We start from the raw sequence: 16,070 nt of genomic DNA on the forward strand, positions 1-16,070 counted from the left end.
AACATTAAAAAGAAACAAACCTTCTTTTGCAAACCTCGCCAACCACATTAGCAGCTCCTATGGTAATAGCTATGCGGTAAGTTTTTCGGTACAAGTGCTATGTCAACACATTTAAAGCTCTTTCTGCATTGTTACTGATATACTGACAATTAGCCTTGGGCATCGGGTAGACTTAAGTGTATGGATGAATGCATGCATGTATTTAAACATAAGAAAGAGACGAGCACAGAGGCGAGCCTGTCACTTCTTTCAGACGTCTTTTCATCCAGGCGTTGCTCATGCTCTTGTGCTCAGGGCAATATGACAGACCCTTTAATGTGCTCTGGTAGAGAGACGACACAGCTTTGTAGAGAGATAGACATGTTTTTCCTCTGGCTGTGGGCTCGTTCACAGGGCTCAGCTGTGAAGGGTTTCTCCACTGTTCCTCCACTGCTTCAGATTCTCTGAAGGGATTGAGGAACTTGATGAAGACACGCTTCATTCTAACCCTGACAAGGACTGCAGTGGTCTGTTTTGGCACAGTATTAATTGTGCGGCTCAGTTGGTGTAATTTGCAAGTGCATAATGTTACTGATAAGCTCCAAGATGTTCAGTGGCTGCCTTGTTTCATTCTTTGCGAGTTTTCCATTGGAGCCAGTATTCTAGTACATTATTGATTAAAGTAGCAAATCCGTTGTGAAGTTGAGTGCTGTATGTGCTTTGCATTGTTGACTGTTTCAGTTATTATCATCACCATGTGTGTTTTCTCTGAATTGCCTATTACCTGCTTACTTGAATGCTTGTCATTGGCAATATTCCCCCAGTTAGTGCTAATTATTATTTGCTTTGAACATGCTGTGTGTTTTCTGTGCCCCGTGCAGCAGCTCTAATGATCAGCCTCCATCAAAGGCTGTGAAAAGGGCAACCGTTACCCCATCCTCAATAGCCGCTGTCAGGAGAGGGAAGAGAGAAGTTTGCCTGAACAGCTGTCTCGATCTGAATGGAAACTTCCGCCCGTCCAGTCCTGTTGCTGGGGATTTTTGGGAAGAAACCAAGGCCCAGTCCTGTCATGCAGAAAATAGGACTGTACTCGAGGATGTCAGATTGAGTTCAGAGCAAAATCAGCACTGCATCAGTGAAGGTAGGAGAAAGATTTGGTTGTTGACCTCTATCTCTTTTTTATTGGAGAGTTCTCACAGTCGGTTATATTTTGGATCCGTTTCTGAAATGCATAGGCTGAACTGGATGAACAAATCAAATAAAAGTGCTCCCTCTCAGGCTCTGAGCATCACCTGTTTGAGCCCGCAGACTGAGGTTTTCATCTTCAGCTGTGAGTGATTGAGCCAGCCATGATTTCCTTTGAGATACATTTAAATTCAGCATATAATCTGATTTTAAAAATGGCATGTGAGGAAGATGGGATTGTTTAAGTTACAAACCTGCTCCCATAAATAGATTAGGGATTAGGAGACATTACTGCTGCTTACAGGAAATGTTGATTTTTCACTTGCTCAAGTACAAGTAAAATAAACTTGTAACTAAGTACTATGTGCAAGTGCTGTATTGTAACACAGTACAACAAGCGCAGTACTTTTTTTTTTCTTCTTAACTAAGTAGATGAAGGGATTTGATATTCATGCAGATTCTGTCCTGTTTTTAGATATCAAACTCCACCCTCTCTGTGATGTTTTGGTATATTTCTATCGCCTTGGCTGCTGACTGCAGTCATGAGGGCCATTGCCGGCTGTTGGATGCTGTTCTTAAGTTTGCGGCTCATTCAGAAGGGTCCAAGGCGTGCTAGCAAACTTGCAAAGGCTTTTTTTTTCTTCTCCCTTTTCTCTGAAACTCATTCCCGGTCAGTGACTTTCACACAAACACACACTTGGGTCTGTTTTTGTCATTACTGAAGTATGTTAGACATGGGCTGTCTTGATTACAGACAGGCTCTGAACAGATACTTGAAATTAAAAAAAAAAAGGATAGTGACTGAACTGTGAATTGCTTTAAGGGCATCTGTTAAACAGTAAGTGCATTGTGCAGCCACGAGAGGGTTAGCAACAAACACCCTCAGCGCCACCCTTGGATCTCTCCCTCTCTCTCTCTCTGTCTCTCTGTTTACTTCACAAATCCAGTTTGCCTTTTTTATACTCTCCATGTGATCCAATCCCTCTCTCTTTCTCTCTCTTCTGTCTTTATTTACAGTTCCAGGCGTGAACGCTGACAGTTCAGACTTGGGGGTCATGGAAGGAAGAGGTCATTCAGTGGGGGGCAGCGATGAAAGCCCCTCTGAAGCTGAGGTTCTATCAGAGAGAGAGGAAAGGCTTACAGGAGCCCACGATGAGCAGATGAGCCCAGACTGCTCCGAGGACATGGAGGACAGCGACTCCGTGGCGTCTGAGCGGCTTCTCTCCTCCGGTTTCAGAGCAGAGGGTCTTGGCCTCATTTCGAGCCCAGACTGGGCCTTGGCCTTCTTCGGCGAAGAGTGCTTTAGTCCCGATGTGATCCAGTATGCAGGGAATCTGGGACAGCACACAGGATCGCCATGTCTGGACGTAAAAGCACAGGTGGGTAAAGCTACGATGGCCACCGCCTCTGAATCATCCCTGACCTTAACCCTGAGCGTTTGAACGAACGGGAGATGCCATGATTTATTTATCAGTTTTCATGCCGCTTACATTAAATGTGTATGTATTAAATGTTATGCAATTTCAATGGATTATTCTATAAATTCATGTAAATGCAAATGTTTTATCGCTTTTTTAAGGCATTTGAAAAAAACTAATAAATACAGTCTTCTGTGCCCTGAGCCGAGATAAGTTATTTCCATCAAAATATCCTGTGAAGTTAAAGTTTAAATCGTTTTGGTTGTGCTGCTTGAGGTTGAAATCGAGTGCTTCTCTGTTTCATTCAGCTCCTCACCTGGTCAAGTTTTTTGATTAAGCGTGGGACTTATTTTCCTATCTGTAATGAAGTGGGGCACGGTCAGGCTTTGGGGTAAATAGGACGAGAACATGTGGGGGACTTTAGGGTAATTGGCATATTATTCTCTCCAAACTGGATCTGAATATTAATATGTTGAACTTAGCCCTCAGCAGAGAAAGTTATTATCATTTGCAAAAGAATATTAATGAATCATCCTTGTGTTTGAGCGCTTTGATGGCACCACTGCTCCTTCTGAAGGTTTGCGTGAAAGCTAATAAACGTACCTTAAGAGCTGCGATGCTGCGACTTCTTACTCAGTTCACTTCAAAAGAGCTGTTGCTTTCTGTTGCCACGGTGAAGAGAGGACAAAAAAAAAAAAAAAAAAAAAACACTGGCCCATACACACTTAAAATGCCCGACGGCTTCTTTCAGCAGAAGGCATGTGGTGTAGTTTTAGGGCCTTTGTATGATTCTGTGTGATTTCCTTTGAACAGGAACTGCAGCAGCAGCTTGTAATTGAAACAAGGAATCTAAAGAAAACAAGAAATTTCTACCAGAAGTTGATTCAACAAGAGAGGAAAAACAAAGGTTGGGTGCTCGTTTTAACACGCCGCAGGAGTATGAAAATGGCAAAATGCTGTGTTTCTGATACAGCATGTAAAGACTGTGTGTGTGTATTGTACCTTTATTGTATTCCAAAGGTCCTGAGAGCAAGCCAATGCTCTTTAAACTCAAGTCACAGCTCGAGGAACTCAGGTCCAAAGTAGCCTTCTTGGATAGTGTGAAGAAATACCTCGAGGTACAGAAGCTTACCCAAAAATCTTATGCATCATACTTAACAACCCAGTTCTTGTAAGCTTGATAGAATTTCTTTCATTTCCACAGATTCTCAGTGTGGATCAGTGGGGTTTGGAGCTTTCGTTGCTCCCCTCTTTGGCTGTCTGTGAACTCGAGTCGTTGGACCTCGAGTCCTCAGAGGACATTTCAGTCTTGAGTTTTGGTACCAGCAAAGGGAAGAGCACTCTGCAGGCTGGATCTTCTCTGGGCCTCATGGCATACCTCTACGCCAGGTACATTTGATTGAGGGTCGATTTTCTTTTCTTTCTTTTTTTTCTAGTCAAGTTTTACAGTGCTGTGATCCAGGTCATAGGCTGAGTTATTTAACCTTCCGTCTGCTTTTTATGTGTCCAACAAAGGGATTTTACAGAGTCAAAAGAGTGTATTCACTTACAACGGGAAACTTAAGAATATATTTGATGTTTTATTGAGGTGTTTTTTCTAAAATAAGGCCTTTATTACAGCTGGAATTTTTTATTTGCAGGGTATTTTTTCTCAGTAATGCTGACTAATTGTAAGGATGTCAGCATACTACACTTATATACTATATTGGCTGATAGGCAGCATACCTGCTAAACTTGAGGGCTTAAAAATTTGAACTAGGTACGAAACATTTGATCAAAAGGTGCAATTAGTTGAAACTGGAAGTGCAGTTTTTCTCTGGTTTGCATTCTGGTTGGCTGTGAAGTCACACTCCACAGTAATCAGCTGAGCTCACGTCCAGCCCTCAGCTGACGGCTCAGGTGATCCCCTTTTATTACCTCTGGGTGATATTATTGTAATTTATTATATTTTTGTTTGAGCCGATAAAGACTACACAAACTACAGCTTGTCCAAAAACTCAGAAGCCAGACTTTCCTCTATTTTAGCTTCGCTTCATTGGTTATTGGTTAATTGATTTGGGGATTTTTTTCTGTGAAATTTAAGGCCCTTTCTGGGCTCACACCAAGCTGTGTTTCAGCTCTCCTGACACCGTTTGCGCGTAACCTGAGGTCCTCAGCCGAAGCTCTTCTGGTCGTCCTGCAGTCTCAGCTGAGGTCCGAGAGCGATGGGGCTTCTTCTGTCAGGGCATGCGCGCTTTGAAGCGGTTTCCCTCCTTCCTGCATTTTTCGAGTTACCAGTCGTCTGATTGTTGTGACGATCATTTAAATGAGCGGTGTTATTGCACTGGGTGGGACATGTAACCGTATCGTCAGTGGAATTAACCTCAAACAGCATCAGCTATAAGATCTACAATAGCTTCTTAGCTCGGTCAGATAGCATTTGTAGTGTTTCTTCCATCTTTTTGTCTTTCTGCTGTCTTCTCCTGTGCTTAAGAAACTTTTAAGGCTCTCAAACATCATCCTCCACACATCAAACTGTTTCCCCTTAGATCCCTCCAAGATTTTGGGGGCTTTATTGCCAGTACTACAACTTACAGACAATTTTGGCATTTTTTTGTCCTCAACAATTGGCTCACAGATAAGTAGCTTTTAATTTGCCTTAAAGTCAAAGTGCAGGTTCAGCTAAACACAGAGGGTCTTTATAAATTCCCATTTATCTGGCGGCTCACATGAGACCCACCACCACTGACAATGTTGTGATTTTAGTGACGTCACTGCTCCCTCACGTTGAAAGGAGTCGTTAAAGTAGCTTAGGGCACCTCGGAAGGATCTCTCCCTAAAATGCTTTGTGAAATTTACACATCTGTGTGGGAAAAGATCCAGATGTAGGACATGTAGGGTAACTCACATATAGCAGGAAGTTGCTTCAGAGTTCCTTCAACTTCACCTCTTGTATGTTATATTTGCCGGGTCTGGACGGTTTGCGAATTTTTTTATATTCCTTTCTGTATATTGTGTATCTGTTCTACATATCGTGTTTCTTTTTTTTCTATATATCATGTTTCTAATAATGCCTTGTGCTGATTTCTAATTAGTGTCTCTATGATTGTTTTCATCACAGAAATGCAGCTGTGGAGGGCTACATCCAGCAGTTCCTGTATACGTATCGTTTCTTCTGCACTCCTGAGCAGTTACTGCAGTTCATAATGAATAAATTCATCTGTGCTGTAAGGTAAAGTACAACCAGCAGCTCAGGACGACAGAGGAACAGCTCTGAGCAGTGTGCAGTTCCAATTCTTCCAATAAATGACTAATCAAAATGTGGCACACGGTATGAAACACGTTACATGTGGGTTTTATTTCTTTTCCCGTTTCAGGGAGGGACCTGATTTGTCAGGAGACAGTGAAAAGGTTTTCCATCGGAGTTTGCACTTGCTTCACTTCTGGATAACAGACTGCAGAACAGTGGACTTTGTGCCTAACTCCAGCCTCGTGGACGTGTTAGAAAAGTTCCTTAATACTGAGGTAGCCAGATATGTACACACTGTGTACAGCGCCATTCCTTTGAATGAAAAATATTCTCAAATATTCTCGATTTAATGCTTCCACAGGTGATTCCTGTAGACAGCCAAGGGGAAGCCTTGCTTATTGGTCTTCACAGCCCGCTGAGTATGAGTGCAGCAAGCCATCTGACAGGGAGCCTAATCAGCTTTGACGAAGTCGATGACTCTGGGTGTTTGCATTCATCTACTGAGGATCTTGGGGAAAAGGTCAATATTTACATTCTTGTTGTTGAGCCAAATTTCATCTTGATCTATTTTCCAATAAGATCAGATCCCTTAACAAGAAGTCTTTATTGCCCTAAACATGGCTTCCCAGATTTCTAAGCCTCTGTGTGAACTTTGCAGTGGAGGATCTCGCGAGTGGTGGAGCCCTCTGCATCCATGTCTAAAGAGAAGGCCTTCTCCATTGCTGTGGCTCTGCCCATGCCTTGTCACCGCTCCCTGATGGATGAGCTCTCCAGCACTTGCTTGCACAATGAAGAACGACTGCCCTTCAGCCAAAATGAGTACAGTGCACAGCACATAGCCCAACAGCTCACGCTCCTGCAGCAGGTAGCACACCATTTATGTGACTGGTACACCACCTAATGTTGTTATCATTTCAAGTCACTAGAGGGAGCCGTGTCTCTAAGAATTCACCAGCTTGTCATGTTGCATCTTGTATTTGTAACTCTTGTAATGCAGGAAATGTTCCAAGGATGCCATCCAGTTCATTTACTCAACTCCAGAATACAAGGAGTCAGGGACAAAGTCTCAACCCCGAACAAGTGAGTACAAAAGCTATAAAGCCTGCATTAGAGAGCCTCTGAAAGCCTCTGAAATAGCTTTCACAGCACCTTGGCAAACGATCAGAGGTCTCTGGTCCTCTATTATGAAAGGATTTTTAGGTGCAGAGCATTTGAATGTTTATGCACAATCACCCACAGCTGCTCAATTGTGCTGAGAAGTGTTGCCTGTGAAGGTCGCAGTGTATGATTAACATCATTTTCATACCCCATCAAACATTCAGTGACCTGTATAGAAAAACTGTTCAGCGTCCCCACTCACAGATTCACTTCATTTCTTTCTCTGCTGTTTCTTCCAGTCTTTATGCAGAGTGTGTGTTCCATATACAAACACCTGTTTGTACTTCTTCTCTGCACAGTACATGAAATACTAAAATTATCATATATCTATTTAACCATATGCATACTGAAGATTTTACTTATAAAGTTTCCATCAACACCTAGGTCTGCTCTACATTCTACTTATTGGAAGGTTGGTAGTTCGCTAACTGGCTACTACAATCTTTGGCAAGAAACTGAATCGCAACTTGCTCCTGATGAGTTCATCAGAGTGTGAATGTGTGGGAAGCACACAGACTTTGGACGAGGGAGTTGGCAGGTTAAAGACAATTTAGTTGTGATACTGAACTCAAACTAAACTGCCTAATCTTCACTGGCTCATTTTCCAGAATACACCTTTAGGTAGGGCTGCTCGATTATGGCAAAAATGATAATCACGATTATTTTCACTGAAATTGAGATCTCGATTATTTGACGATATTTATTTAACCCTTTAAGGCCTACTATAGAACCAAGTCCGCCAGAGCTTATATTATTTTTTTATATGTTGTAGTGCCATTTGTGGGAGCATTTCAAGTTGCTATACAACTGTTATAGCCCATATTTTAATAATATGTATGCATTAAGTCCATAGTAACTACATTAATTGCAAAAAAGTGCAATAAACTACAAAAAAATTGAAAATCGTTTTTGGTTTTTTTACATATATTTCTACTTGGAGAAATTTAAGAGGTTTATCCCTCAAAACTTTAAATACAAAAAAGTTGCAAAAAATAGTTTATAACAACACGAAATTTATTTTGAGTGTCTTCATAGTTTTATTTTGGAGATACACCAATTTTTATATACTGCAGGAAAAACGAAAAAACAATCCTATGATGCAAATTTGCAAAGGAAAACAGCAGGTGCATCAAAATAAACTATTTCCAGCAGTGCAATTCGAGTTCTAAGCATCACAGAAACTATTCAGAAAAGTCCAACATGACCAGTATAGGCTTTTAAGGCCTACAAGTAAAAAACTACAATTTCCGCGAAAATGACGTCACTTCCGGTTTCGGCCATGAAATGGCGGACATGCGATAGTTCGCGCTGACGTCTGTTTCACTGTGGGAAGTGTTACGAACAGCTGGTCGGATCGGCAAAGCGTGTGTCTGGAATATTATGTTTTTGTTCCTGCAAGCGCTTTTTATGCAGTTTTTGCAAAGCTTTGTGTGGAAGGAAACCGTGACCGAGGACAAGCTGATGGCATGACATGTAAGTACAACTCCTCTGGTTTCATATGCAAAACAAATTATTGCGCCAGCTTACGCGGTTCAGGTTCTACAGGGATTTAAAAATAGTTACACAAAACGGAGCGTGCTGCTCTGATCTGCTTTAAAGGGTTAACAATGACTTTAAAAAATAATATAAAATAGTGTGCAACACCACTGAAGTTTTTTTTACCTCTCTTTTCAACCAACGGCAGTCACTCTCCTCTCCAAATAACTTCTGCTTAGCTTTCCGAGCTTCCCTCGGGTCCTCTTAATCAGCGGTCTCCAACCTTTTTTGCGCCATGGACCGGTTTATGCCCGACAATATTTTCACAGACCGGTGTTGTGCCAAAAAGTGATTGTCTGCCAAAAACGGATTTCCGGTATTTGCCTAAAAGCGATTGCTCATATTTAAAGTGCTATAAGTAACTTGTTGGGCTATAATATGTTAAACATATGTCAAATGCATCCCTTATGGATGACATAAAGACATAAAAATAAAGTTCTATCTTATCTTATCTTAATCGGCTCAGTCATTTTTAATGATCGTTGAAAGTCCAGATCGTAATCGTGATTAAAATTCGATTAATTGAGCAGCCCTGCCTTTAGGTCAACATATCCTCCAGTGTCAAAGGTCTTTGGATCCACCTTGGACAATACTTTACTGCACACAGTAGTGCTTCACTTTCAGTCTGCTTCCACCCACACTTCTACAGCTTTTCCTTTTGCTTTAGGAAGAAGGGTAAATAAAAGATTAAATGACAGAAAACTTCCTGTTTTTCATATCTGCTATGGAATTTTTTTTACAGTCCATCCATGGCAAGAATTATTTTCTGCGAATTAACAAATTCTTCATTTTTATAAATACAACACACTTTGAGCAATGAGCTCCCGGGACATTTTCTGCAATTACACATTTACGACGGAAAAAACCTGTTTAGTTAAATGTTTTTACACTGACAGAAAGAGGAGTTTCTCTTTGGTGTGGCCCACTTAATATCACAGTGGGCGGTATGTGGCCCACCATGAAAAATGAGTTTGACATCCCTGAACTAGACTCTGTGAAACAGTTTAAATCACAACTCTAAACCCACCTGTAGCAATCATTTCTGTGGGCTCTCACAACGCTTGACCTGAGCGTTCATCACAGTTAAACTTTGACTGAATGGTATGCATGTGGCTAGTTCTGCTTTTATAGTCGAACAGAGTTTAAAGAAAGTCAAGATTTTAGATTTTAGTGAGTTTAAATTTGGCAGAAAAACGCTGTCACTGCTTTACAAAAGACACAAACAAAGAGGAGCTATGAATAACTGTGGGCTTCACTGTGTATCAAATGTAAATTGTGCAGTTATGTCTTGTAGTGTGTGGGTGGGACGACTCTTCAGGTGACATCTAGAAAAACATGAAAGGTCCAGGTGAATGCCAGATAAACAAAGTATAATATTTTCCACAAGTGGAAGTACCCATCACAGCTTCCCTGGAAAAATACAAAATTTGAAAATCTAAAGATGTTCTTTAATACATGGGATTTTTGGTGGGCGCTTACTTAGAGCCATAAAATCCAGTGAAGATTTTCCGACATCTCACGCTCTCCTAACAGAAATGTGTCGCAGCATATTCCACCAGCAGAGGGGAGCAGTGGGCTTGCACGTGAGGGGCCAGCTTCAGAGAGCTACCTTCAGCGGCTGCTCACGTACGCTGATAGCGTCACTAACTGGATCTCTGCTGAAATAGTCATCTGCGACTCTGTCAAGGTGAGAGGACCCATAACTCGGTGGGAGTTTATTCCCCGGTGAGAATAAAAGGGAGTCATCGCTGTCACAGCGCGGGCTTTGATTTCTCGCGTGAACTCTGGTGTCAGTCACAGGCTGAAAGTAGCTTCTTTATTTAACTGCTTAATAAGTCTCACAAAAAGCCGAGCAAACCAATGAGAATACATCTTGAGAACACACTAGATGTTCAGCTGTTTTAGGACTTATCCGTGCACTTTGGAGCATTTTTCACACCGTTATGACAAATACTCTGACTATTTAAAGAGCACTTAAACTATCTTTGCACTTCCTCACCTCAGCTTTACCTCATTCTTTCAGTTATTTGTGTTGCTTATGATTTCTATGACAAGGACAACAGCTTTCATTGCTTCCCAAAAAAGCAGCTCCTGGACAAATGTGGATTCACTTCTACTGATTTAAGCTGTCCTCATAAAGGAGCTTCAAGTGCAGCTCTCAGATGAACACTTTCCACACACGTTAAATAATTTTCACATTGATATCTTTTTCAAGAAAGCAGATGAGTAATAGATAAAACATAGTGTCCACAAAGCACTTTGACATGTAACATTTTTCATATATTGCCAGTGTACGTGTGTATTAATGCAGCCTGAGAGAGCTGCGTGATTTTAGCATTTTGCTTTGTCTGCCTTTTTTTGTTTTGTTTATTTTTGTTTCTCTTGCAATCTCTCCTCCCCTGCAGAAACAAGTTGCTCTGCTGACCAAGTATCTGTGGATAGGAAAGCACTGCTACGAATCGAGGAACTTTGCCACGGCCATGCAGGTCCTCGGAGGTCTGGAGAACGTGATTGTCAGGCAATTACCGGTAAGGCTCCGTGGCAATGCTTTCCTCCTCACACAAGTTTGTGCAATAACTTGCTGCCCCTCAAGCTAAATGTTTCCCTCTACTGCGAGAGGGTTTGGATGGTGTTTAATTAGTTTCACAAATAAAAAAATTCAAATTAATCTATTCAAATAAGATGTAGGAAGAACAAACACAGCGAGGAAGAATGCGCCCCCCCCCCCCCCCCTCTGAAAAGCAGTGATTAAAAAAAAACAACAAAAAAACAGAGTTGGGGAAACTAGGAGAAATTTCCATATATCCATCTGCAGGGAGGTGACGTTCACCGAGTGTTGCTATATGGAAGCTGCTGTTTTGGTAATGATTAATAAAACTACTGTTGCCTTTGCCAACAGGCGTGGAAACATCTGTCGTCCAAGGTGTGCGAGATCCTGGAGGAGCTACGAGCTGTGCAGGTGTGTGCGTGCGTGTGTGTGTTTGAGCATGAGCACACACGGATGGTGTTTGTAACTGAAGGCTAGGATGGCCACATATTGTGAAACTGGGCTGCAGGGCAAACAAATCAATAGAAAAACAGCTTCGAGCTACTTTCCCGGGTGTCGTGTGCTTACAGCTGGTTGTCCTGCTCCAAGTTGCTCAAAAAAACCCAAAAAACCTGACACATTACACAAAATGAAACACTTGCCGACTTCTCTATTTTAGCTGTAATAGTTTGTAGGATAAATTGCGTGGCCTATTGACTATGAAATGTCCAAAGGGTTGACTTTTTTTTCTTTTTAATCTTCGAGGCTCTCGCTATCACCTCTGCACTGGACTCCATCAAGTATCTTTGACCTGATTTTCTCTGCCAGTAAGAGCGTATTTATTCACTGTGGGTGTATTGCTTCCTAATCAGGTTTTTCTGAAGAGTGATGATCTGTGTCTTATGGGAGGTGAACATACAACAAAGAAGCCCACGCTGCCCTCAGCCCACATCCTGGCTATGCACGTGCAGCAGCTTGAGATCGGAGCTTTCACTCTCACCACCGGGGCTTACAAATGGACCAAACTGAGGTACGCTGTGTCTGATGTATGGTATAGTATTTATGGTACTATCTTGCTAGCCTGCTCACCTTTGGATTTTTATCGTAAATAATAAAAACAGTGTCGAATGTGAGGCATGACCACTGAATGCCCCCCTCCCCCCCACACGCACTCTACTTCTGTAGGTAGCCTGAGCTTCTTATATAATATTACGCAACAGTATATTTCTAACTAACAAGGCAGCACATTCAGGTTCTCTTGACAGGTACTTTCTTTAAAGATAGAACATGTTTTGGGGTCAACTTGAAAGAAGTCAAATGTAAAGTGTCAGATGTGACATATTTGCGATATTAATATCCCCATATGTCAGTGTAATCTCCTAAATTTTGCAATGCAAACAAAGGCAGAAAAATTTTAAGTGCAATTTAAAGATAAAAGACACGTTATTAAAGTTTGACCTTATTTAACCTTGAAGAAAACCTCTGAGTTCTGAAGTCATGTGATATGTAGAATCCCAACATGCATAATTCCCTACTTGTCTACATGTTGTGTTACAAACAATGGCAGTAAAACAGATAGTTTTAAAAAGCTCTGCATAGCATTTCTATCACTTTGACTTTCTCAGTCTACTGACCTTGAAGGAGAGGTCAGAGGTCAAACACAATATCTTAAGTCTTCATGCAATACTTTCTATATGATGACAATACACACCACAGTGGTAAAAGTCATAGTTTCTAAGTTATATGACTTTCTGTCCATCTTCGACCAATAGGGTTAGGGTAAATCACTAAGCTGACCTTGAAGATCTTGGTGACCTCACTTTACACCACTACAAGGTTTTATCAGAAGTCATTCAAAACTTGTTGAGCTGTTGTGTTTAGAGACAGAATGAAACACACGCTCACAGAAGCTGCCAAATAACATGAGCACCTTGGCGAAGGTAAAAATTAAAATAGTGGTGAGGTAACACTTGGCAAAACACATTAAGTGAAAGTATGCTTTTGTTACTACTGATGATAAAACGTTCCTTCCGTCTCATTTCATAGATGCTAATATGGAGTAATATAACAGCAAGCATGGCTAATTATGTGTACACACATTAGAAAAACACACATGCCAACACATTCTGAGCAGTCATCATGAGGACTGCTAACTAATGACTGCCAGTAACGAACGGCAAATTGTGCCGGTCGAATATTTGTTGAAACGTGGAATCAAAGTGATGACATGCAGCCAAAGTCCTACATGTGCATAATCCTCCTTATCAAGATCCCCACAAAAATATCACTGGGAATCATAAAGTGTTATTATACTGCATGCTGGAATTTGCACTAATGTCAGAGTTAAAGGAGTGATGCTGTTCAAACATGCATACAGCCAGTAAAGTTAGCTTGCTACCCGTCCCTGGAGTAACCTAAAGTATGAATAGTTAGTGCCATTAACTTAAAATGAGCTCAGGCCTCATATTCTGTGAATCCATCTACAACAAAGTCAGCCAGCAGGAAGCATTTTCCTGTGTCCTTCTCCTTCGTTCCAATATGGCTGACCAGATGCTGAGGTCACAACACGTGGCGGCTGGATGGTAATGGCACAGCTGTTGAATTCGAGGTGTCGGTTAGGGTAGCGCTAGCACCAGATGGCGCCTGTGGGATGGCGTTTGATTGGAAGAAAAGGTTTCGGGCCAGATGCTGAGAGGTGACGCAGTGTAGCCAGATGCTGGGGTCACGAGCATGTCTAGCAGAGACAGCTGGTTACTGTGGACCCTGGGCTATCCCTGCTCTCTAAACCAGGTCGCAGGCAAAGCTAAGAATGCTGCTTACAAGAAAAAAACACCACCTAGGTATTCTTATAATGGTGTCACTGTTACTTTGTTGTGTCTCCCCATTTCATCCTCATCGTTCCGTCACTGGTTGTAGGAGCATAGCAAAGGTTGTGAGTCAGGTCCATGCCTTCCAAGAGGCCGTGTACCCTTACAGCCCAGACCGGGACCTGCAGGGCTACCTTCGGCGCCGCATCGCCCGGTTCACCACCTCGGACATCCACCTCTTGGCCGCCAACAGCGATGCCAACTTCCAGCAGTCGAGCGAGCGCCAGACACGGAGGATCCAGGACACACTGAGGAGGGTTAAGGCCACCTTCCAGTGAGACATGCTTTCACAGCCCGGCGTTAGAGGTCAACACCTGGATATGTACGAGCCCAAAGTGAGGCGCCATGCCCAGACCACAGTGTGCAGACACTCCCTGGTCCCAGACTGGAAAATATTTTCTGATATCAATTGACTGTTTGTCAAAAACACCTTAACTTTAGTCAGTAATATAGAATCTGAGGTGAACTTAGCTCACAGCTCTGTGTATGAACAGGTTCTGCTGTTGTTCCCACATGCTTGATTTTCATGTTAGCATTTTTTTCCTATAAACCAACAGGAGTAGTGGGTAATTTTTTTTCTTCCTCAGCTAATACTGACATTCGTCTTCTGTAATTTAGCTGTTAAAACCTGTATGTAAGCATATCTGGACTAAACATGGCAGCTGTACAATGCTTGTCCAACACCAAGATCGGATTTATAAAGTGAGTTACTGTGCGAGGGCCTAAAACACAAAAAGCCAAAGGTTCTTTATATAGCAGTGTAGTAATATGATCAATTATAAGATATTTAGAATATGCACCATTAAGCAAAATATCAGCTGATATGTGAGGAGCCTTAAGGGGAACTTCCAAAATGACCTTTTTTGGCACCTTTTGAAAGCATTGAAGCATTTGTAAAGGTTTTATTTCTGCAAATATTTTTGTTTTATACAGAAACATTAGAAATCCTCTCACTAGTTTCCTCATACCAGTAGTTTGGTTTTCACTTAAATCTCCCGACAACTAACTAACTGACTGTTACAGCTTCACCGATTCTTAACTCTTAATTTAGCGCCGTCGTGAGGTCAGGTTTGTTTCATTAATACTTCAGCTCTGGATGTCACACTTATTAAGTCCCGGGGCACATACGGTATAATTTGATCTTCAATGAGTACAATTTTCACGTCATAACCTTTATTTAAAAAAAAGCTTTTCCACACTAAGTAAAGCTGTCATCATCCTTTAATTACAATTTACAGATAAGAGCAGATCTATGAAGTCGAAAAAAGCTTTTGTAACTTGTGGTTCTTTTATGATTCAAATAATTTTTCTAGATATAAAACTGCTTTTTCATTTTCTGATACATTTTTACTACAGTGGAGTTATGCTAGCACTGCATAAACACACCAGGAATACTAGTGCATTTTAATAAAAGCAGAAAGAAGAAGTCATTAATGAAGTCACAGCAATTTCTATACTTTGGACTGCAGTGGAGCCTCTGGCAGCAAGTTCTGGTTGCATGCTTGACATTTCTGCTTTGAGTTTAGAGCAGACTAAGAAAACTTTGTGTTTACATCTAACTCAAATTTAACAACACATTAAACTTTGAGCGTAAAATGTGGCTTGCAAACTTTAACACTAGCAGCAGTGTCATTGTGAGCATGTTGGACTGCTGACGTTAGCATTTAGCACAAAGCACCGATGTGTTGTGGTTGTTATAAGAACTGGACGCTGGATTCAAAGACAGTTCCTCCTCAGCAGCAATTAACATGCCTGTCAGCCCATAAGAGAAAAAGACACTATTTTCAGGTAAATGATGTCGTCGTGTCACTTCTTTGGGATTTTTATTTTAACCAGAACTGCTCTGGCTACAGTGTTAATCAAACTGCTTGGACTTGGTCATGAATTCTCTTCATTATGATTTTTATTGATCTCAGCTCGATGATTAAACCACAAAGACGGTCTCCGCAGTTTCAATCTTTTAATAGGTACAGTAAGAAAATGCTGCTGTAGTTGAGCACTCAGTGATGCCAACGACATCAAAAAGTTTCAGAATCTCTGGAAAGCAGTGAGCACTGAGCGGGAACTTTTTCCTGTTTCGATTGACACGACATTTAATTTAGACGCTGTTAATATCATTGGAAATGCAGTTCCTCAAAATGTTCTCGGTTCCTTGGAACTTGTGGGAGATC

General features: G+C 41.5%; 1 protein-coding gene across 2 annotated transcripts in view; it reads left to right on the forward strand.

Moving 5' to 3' along the window:
• The window catches only part of LOC120741660 (kinase non-catalytic C-lobe domain-containing protein 1), a 60,249-nt gene extending 44,591 nt beyond the window's left edge, over positions 1–15,658 (forward strand). Inside the window, exons 17-31 of one of the 2 annotated variants that reach the window (XM_040044640.1) lie at positions 861–1,120; positions 2,182–2,543; positions 3,396–3,489; positions 3,603–3,700; positions 3,787–3,971; positions 5,683–5,793; positions 5,939–6,086; positions 6,173–6,331; positions 6,470–6,676; positions 6,809–6,891; positions 10,039–10,192; positions 10,911–11,033; positions 11,405–11,464; positions 11,905–12,062; positions 13,949–15,658. In XM_040044640.1, the coding sequence (XP_039900574.1) occupies positions 861–1,120; positions 2,182–2,543; positions 3,396–3,489; positions 3,603–3,700; positions 3,787–3,971; positions 5,683–5,793; positions 5,939–6,086; positions 6,173–6,331; positions 6,470–6,676; positions 6,809–6,891; positions 10,039–10,192; positions 10,911–11,033; positions 11,405–11,464; positions 11,905–12,062; positions 13,949–14,177 (2,431 nt within the window). In that variant the 3' untranslated portion in view covers positions 14,178–15,658. Of the gene's footprint in view, positions 1–860; positions 1,121–2,181; positions 2,544–3,395; positions 3,490–3,602; positions 3,701–3,786; positions 3,972–5,682; positions 5,794–5,938; positions 6,087–6,172; positions 6,332–6,469; positions 6,677–6,808; positions 6,892–10,038; positions 10,193–10,910; positions 11,034–11,404; positions 11,465–11,904; positions 12,063–13,948 lie in introns of those variants that run through there. The other variant, XR_005697662.1, reaches the window with a different exon arrangement.
• Positions 15,659–16,070: the final 412 nt, after the last annotated feature.

The sequence above is a fragment of the Simochromis diagramma genome, unplaced genomic scaffold (assembly GCF_900408965.1).
Source record: "Simochromis diagramma unplaced genomic scaffold, fSimDia1.1 OVJJ01000486.1, whole genome shotgun sequence".
Taxonomy (NCBI): domain Eukaryota; kingdom Metazoa; phylum Chordata; class Actinopteri; order Cichliformes; family Cichlidae; genus Simochromis; species Simochromis diagramma.